The sequence below is a fragment of the Crocodylus porosus genome, unplaced genomic scaffold, assembly GCF_001723895.1.
Source record: "Crocodylus porosus isolate Cpor-Errol unplaced genomic scaffold, CroPor_comp1, whole genome shotgun sequence".
Classification (NCBI taxonomy): Eukaryota; Metazoa; Chordata; order Crocodylia; family Crocodylidae; genus Crocodylus; species Crocodylus porosus.
In genome coordinates this window covers 8,486,264-8,492,263 of record NW_017728942.1, presented here as the reverse complement: position 1 = coordinate 8,492,263, position 6,000 = coordinate 8,486,264, and the positions used below count along the sequence as shown (strand labels likewise).

The 6,000-nt window shown below is 46.5% G+C and overlaps 1 protein-coding gene across 3 annotated transcripts in view; it reads right to left on the bottom strand.

Annotated features, from left to right (window-relative positions):
* SLCO4A1 (solute carrier organic anion transporter family member 4A1) overlaps positions 1-6,000 on the bottom strand; it is a 36,501-nt gene that overhangs the window by 5,828 nt on the left and 24,673 nt on the right. For all 3 annotated transcript variants that reach the window (XM_019548232.1, XM_019548231.1, XM_019548233.1), the window contains 6 exons: positions 4,336-4,490; positions 3,319-3,514; positions 2,871-3,030; positions 2,053-2,222; positions 1,634-1,698; positions 572-720 (listed from right to left, as the gene is read on the bottom strand). In XM_019548232.1, the coding sequence (XP_019403777.1) occupies positions 572-720; positions 1,634-1,698; positions 2,053-2,222; positions 2,871-3,030; positions 3,319-3,514; positions 4,336-4,490 (895 nt within the window). The remainder of the gene's footprint in view (positions 1-571; positions 721-1,633; positions 1,699-2,052; positions 2,223-2,870; positions 3,031-3,318; positions 3,515-4,335; positions 4,491-6,000) is intronic.

The window sequence follows — 6,000 nt, the reverse complement described above, 5'->3', positions numbered from 1 at the left end:
TGTCCAGGTCAGCCTGGATCACCCGCCTGTCTTCTGGCGTGGATGCTTTGCCCCAGACTTTGGTGTCATGGGTGAACTTGGCCAGTTCGCTCCTGACTCCAATGTCCACATCATTAATGAAGATGTTGAACAATACAGGTTCAAGGACAGAGCCTTGGACAAATTATGACAAATAAATGGAATATTGGGGAATAGCAGTATTTTCAGACTGTTTCTTGTGTGAAGATATAAAAGTCACATTCATGGTCCGAACATGAAAACAGACGCTTTTAAAAGACAGTTGAGAGACTCACAGGACTGGAAGGATCTCTAGGGTGCAGGGGCAGATCCGGGGGGGGATGCACCTTACCGTCTGTACCCCTGTGTTCAAAATTGTAGATCTGCCCATGCCCTCTGCCTAGTGATCTGGACTTCAGGCTTAAGCCATCCCAGTCAGCTGCCTTCCTAATATCTTCTTGTAACCCCTCAGTAAGGGAGATGCTAGTTTCCCAAGACAACTCCCTATTGCTCTTCTGCTCTTACAGGCAGGAAGCTCCCTATTGCCAAAAGTGAAACGGTAAGTGGGCATCACCTTGTAGACAAGTCCGGCGATCAGAGTATGTTGGCTCATGGCCGAATTCTGATAAATGTAGCAAGAACCTTGTTCTCCACACTGGTCCTGCCAAAGCAGACACGATTTATCGATCATCGAACCAAAGGCAATAGGACCGGGAATACCTCCTGGGCGAAGACAGAACGGAGCTTCAGTTACATAACGCCTAGCAGTCCTCTTCACAGCAACCCAAAAGGCCTTCAAAAAATGGGTCAGACTTTGATGAAAAATGATTGGGTAAATTAATTTCTCAACCTTTCTGGCTGGGATATTTGAGAGAGCCCAAGGGCTTGAGTACCCCAAATACGTGACATTTCAGAGTTGAACAACTAATCCGTGTTGCCCCTTTGTAAAATCTAAGTTCGGCAATGGATTATAGACGGTAGATATAGAGAACAGGCTAACACAACCCCATTTCTTCTTAGAATGAGTAAATGTTACTAATACCCCATGGTTATTTTTTACTGTTTCTAAAACAGAGTCATAGCATCAAAGGACTGGAAGGGACCTGTAAGATCATCAAGTCCAGTCCCTTGCCATGGGCAGGAGGTTACTGGGCTCAAACGAGCTCTACGAGGTGCTTGTCCAGCCTCCAACTTGTTAAGGGATCTTTTGTTTTCACCAAAACATCCAACACAGAAGCTTAAAACAAGACCTCAGTTCAACATTTGACATCGGTAAGAATTCAAAGCCCCATCACTGCCAGGATTACAAGAATCTGAATTTAGTAAATACAAGCTAGCCAAATTGTATGAAGCTTTGCTGTTCTCTCTCTCTACAGCCAAATGAATTATTTACAATGAGCAGTCCACTTGCTATATTTAGCTCTCCTTTCATTTGCAAATTTTATGCAAACAGCATTGAGTTTTTTATGAATAAAGTAGATGCGCAGAGGATTTTGTTCTCTCCCCTAAGCATCATATACTTCTGATGTCCCTGTTTTCACCTATATGTGTATGGTACCTTGATGCAACTCTGACATGTACTCAACAAAAAACAATAGATAATACATGTTATACACCCGTGCTCTTCATACCATACCTAGAGTTCTTACTACAATCCACTGAATTCCTAGTGCAAACGATCGCTGTCTGTCTGAGACGCACCTAGGATAGACAAAGTTAAAAACACTGGTATGTTGAGTAGCGGTCCCAACAACCCCCATGAAGCGGTGAATTCTGATGAGGAACGGGCATGCTTTCAGGCCTGCTTTGCCTTGAGCAAAACTGCCATCCACATTTTGGGGGGAGAGGAGTACCTGCACATCTAAGTACCTTTCTGAGCATGTAAATGGACTACTTAGATATGCAAGTCCTCAGATGGGTGCTTACAGCAGGACGAAGAAGAACATCTGGCCTGATATCATCAACATACCAATAAGCATGTCATTTTAAGCAGGCTCTGTCCTTAGGCAGAGATGACAATATGTGCGTTCTCGCCGAAACAACAGCTCTCCTTACCGAAGAGTTGCCGTCAGAGCAGGGATACTACTCAGGAACGTGAAGAGAATCACAATGAACATGAGACACATGAGAAGGGGCATTGTCTGGCAAGAGGAGGTGCATTTCCCCGCCGTCGCTTGGCCAACATCAGTGGTGTTGTCCAGAATGCAACTGCATTCCTGGTAAACCTGGGAAACAGAAAAATTCCTCACTTTCTCACAGAGATGGCATTTCTATCATCAAAGCCAGGGCTTTGCGCTGAAATATATGAGAGGCAGAGCTGGATTAACTCTTTAGTGGGCCCTATCAGCATCAGGATACATGCCACGAGCCTCATGAGACTGCTCGAAGCTCTGGAAGCCATGTGAACGCACGGTGTGAACAGGCTTGGACATATGCAGGGAATACAACTCAAGAAGTAAGGGCACAGAGTGGGACGCAGTCTGCTGGCAGCATGGAAGTCGCATGCATCCAGTAAGCTAAAGGCAATCTCCAGCTATGCCCATGAAAAACAAGAGCCCCGCCGCTGATTTCTATCCACTTACAGTGGCCATAGGCCAGGTAGGTGGGAACAGAATCAGGGCCTGTGCCAAGAGACTTACATGAGGAAGTTTGGAAATGCAAAACTAAAAATGAAGCATAAGGATGAGATCGGTGCCCAGAAGTACAGACCTCCCGTGGAAACCCGCATCTCAGCTGGAGCCTGACTCATGAGCCCTGTGTATTCATGGCTTTCTCTTTCCTGCAAACTTTTAACACAACTCTATTGAGGCCAACCAGAGCTCAGGTTGTCCACGCTCCCTGCAAGCACCTGCCAGGGGTTCTTCCAAACATACCTTTTGGCTAGTACTGGTAGATAGCATTTTGCACCCTGCATGGCAGGGAGAGTAATACATGATGTTGTCGCTCCCGCAGACCGGGCTGTAAACCTCCCTCGGACAGTCACAGTCTGCATTACAGGCTGTAGTCAGGTTCAGACTGCTTCCAGGCAAGGCACTGCAGGAAACATTAGGTTAGTCAGCAATGAGCATCTTTTAGTTGGGGGGCAGGCTGGAAGACGAGGAGAAGAGGACAGGAGTATGGGACAGAGCATATTAATGCATCCTGAAAGTGCATGTGTGCCATCCTACATGCCTGGCAGACTGGGCCTGCACCCCTGCCAGATGGTATTTTCTATTCCTCTTCACACTGGTATTAATCAGAGAATCAATTTTATTCCGCTGATTCATATATTTCAACACCATCCCACGGCAAGCCAAGTTCAACAGGGATTGCCAAGCTTACCTTCCATCGTATGCCTGCGTTACTCCAGCCATAGGCATGTTAGGGCAGTGAACAAAAAAGATGAAAATGGCCAGCAGACTCGACAGGGTGCAACACAGGCACAGCTTGATGATTCCCGAGCAGCGGAGCCTAAATTTATTCACAAAGAAGCCTCCCAGGAAGGTGCCTCCTCCTCCTGCCGGCACAACAAGGTAACCTAGACGAGGAAGGCAAGCAAGTTCATAACCGTCAAGGCGGGGAGTTTTTGCTGGTCTGATTAGACTAAGCACGGAGGACGTGCACAGTAACTGCCCTTCTGCACCACTGGCTGTGCTTGTTTTTCCGTGGGGGTTTAGTGGACTCTACTGAGAGAAAAACCATAGCATTGATCTGCCTTCACTCGTGGCTTGAAAAGAAACTGGAAAGAATAAGGAATTATGTTCTGCTAAGCAAGCAAATCTGCTCAGCAGAGTGACTGCAAGGACAGCAATGCGAGACTCCACGGCTATTGTGCCTCACTGAATTCAGATCAAATAGGCCTCTACATACACCCGGTGATAAGCACATTCATTTTTCACTAACTCGTAGACATTCAACCTCAGCATGAGCAAAGGAGCCAAGCTGGGTTCTTTCCAGCAACAATAAAAGTCGAGCCACTGAAAGCATCCGCAGGTGCACTTCAGCAATACTGAGCAGCTCCTATTAACAAGTCCCTGGTGATGCTGGGGAAGCAACCAGCCTCCCAGTCCTTTTGACTGGATTTCCCAGCAGGTGCAAGAACAGCAAAAGCTTTTTTTCCCCACTAATGCGAATAGATGTAACTGAATCCACACACGGAGCAGACCTGCTGGGTAGGAAAGGGCCATTTGCATCCTATGACTTTCCAGATGATAGCCTCCTTCTAAAAGTGCTACAGAGAGTAACGACTAGACTATTTTGTGACCTTAATTGCCACCATCGTGAAAATAATCCACTTCTGGGTCATGGGGTTTTCGCTGTAAGACAGATGGGGACACCGCATAGAGCTCGTTTCCTTACCAAAATACGTAGCAGCGACAGAGGCACTTAAGCTGAACTGTGACTCGAGGAATTTGGGGCCAAAGGTTGACATCCCAGCAATGAGCGTGGCTTCAGTGGCTCCAGCTAAGCAGAGGAAGATGAAGGTGGGGTTCTTCAGGAGCAGCAAGACTGATCTGAGGAATTCAGGAACCACATGCAAAAGACAAATAGGTTGAAACAGGTTCACACAGCACCATTTTAGACCACTACTGTCTCTTTAAATCTTAGGTCCAGATGGGGCTGGTAGAAAGGAAGAAGTGCAGCTGCTCCACTTCCCTGGAAAGAAAAAAGGGGAAACAAATGCTGTAGATGTGGGGGAAAAAAGGCAGCATTTTCCCCTCTCACGCTGGCTCAGCTGTGCCAGCCAGGCTGGGAGCCAAGGACACATCCCACCATCCTCCCCTCCTTATCACCCTGCAAAGTGATCCCTAGTCGTGTATAGGCTGGATTTTTCCCCCCCTACTGGGCACCTGGGTGCCTTTGTGAATGCATTGGCTGGGCCTCTCCATCACACTATCAGGGTCTGGCGTGTCCCTCTTGCAACCGGGCAAGCGTGGGTATTGCAAGTCCCATAGGCACGAAGGGAGAGGATACAAGTTCAGGGTCCTTTAAATGGTAATAGTTTGGACCACAAACAGTAATCCCAATGCAAGGTGATAAAAGCAGGGGTGCTCTGTAAATAAGAAGTAAAGAATTGTCCCCTGAAGGGTGAATAACCCAAGTCCCATGTGCCTAACATAGGAAATAGCCAGGGGCAACCAGTGTGTAATAATCTTTGTAAAACTAACTAAAGTAACTGGAAACAAGGTGGTTTTAAATGTTATATCTCGCACTGCTATAACAGGAAGTTCAGGCTTCATCAGCTCACAGGAGACATTAGGCAAACCTTTTCTTCTTCAATAAACACTTTCATAAAGACTTTACCTTTCTGCTGTAAAACAGCAACCCTGCTGTAAAACCGCTCTGCCAGCCAGGCACAGTTTTACTTCCAGATTTGCTAGTCTGTGTAGCGGATACATTTTCCTTTTGACTAACTCATATTTATGAGAAGAAACCCAATATTCCTGACAATTTACCAAGTGCCATTTAGATGCAGAAAGAAGAGCCAGGCATGATCCTTCGCCCGGACACAGAAAAAGCCCGGGGCACACTGGATAGTCTCAATTCTTCTCCTCTCTCTCAGATATTTGACCGCGAATTTATGTTGCTTTGTAGGGATTTCTTTTGCGTCTAGCTTGAAATTCTGTCTTGTAACTTTATACAGAGGAGCAACTGCTCTGCTTTCAGGGTTACACAAAGTCTTGCTTTGGCAGCTGGGACAAACTGCCTTTGTCTGGAGTAATGGTGATCTGGCCCATAAGAGCTCTTCCTGCAGATGGTTATGGTGGACTTTTTTTTAAAAGGCATATATAGGGCTTGCTTGACTATTGCTTATCACGTGGGAGAGACTGCTACCGCCATCGGGACAATGCTGCCGCAATACAACTGGTGGTCAGAGCCAGCGAGCGTCTGCCTTGGGAAAGAGGGATTTACAACATATTCACCCCTGCAAATAAAATGACTTCATCAAACCCAAGCAAGCAAAACATTTTTAAAGGAGGGGAAATTCCTACAATCTGATTTCATGGGACTAGATTAGAGCAG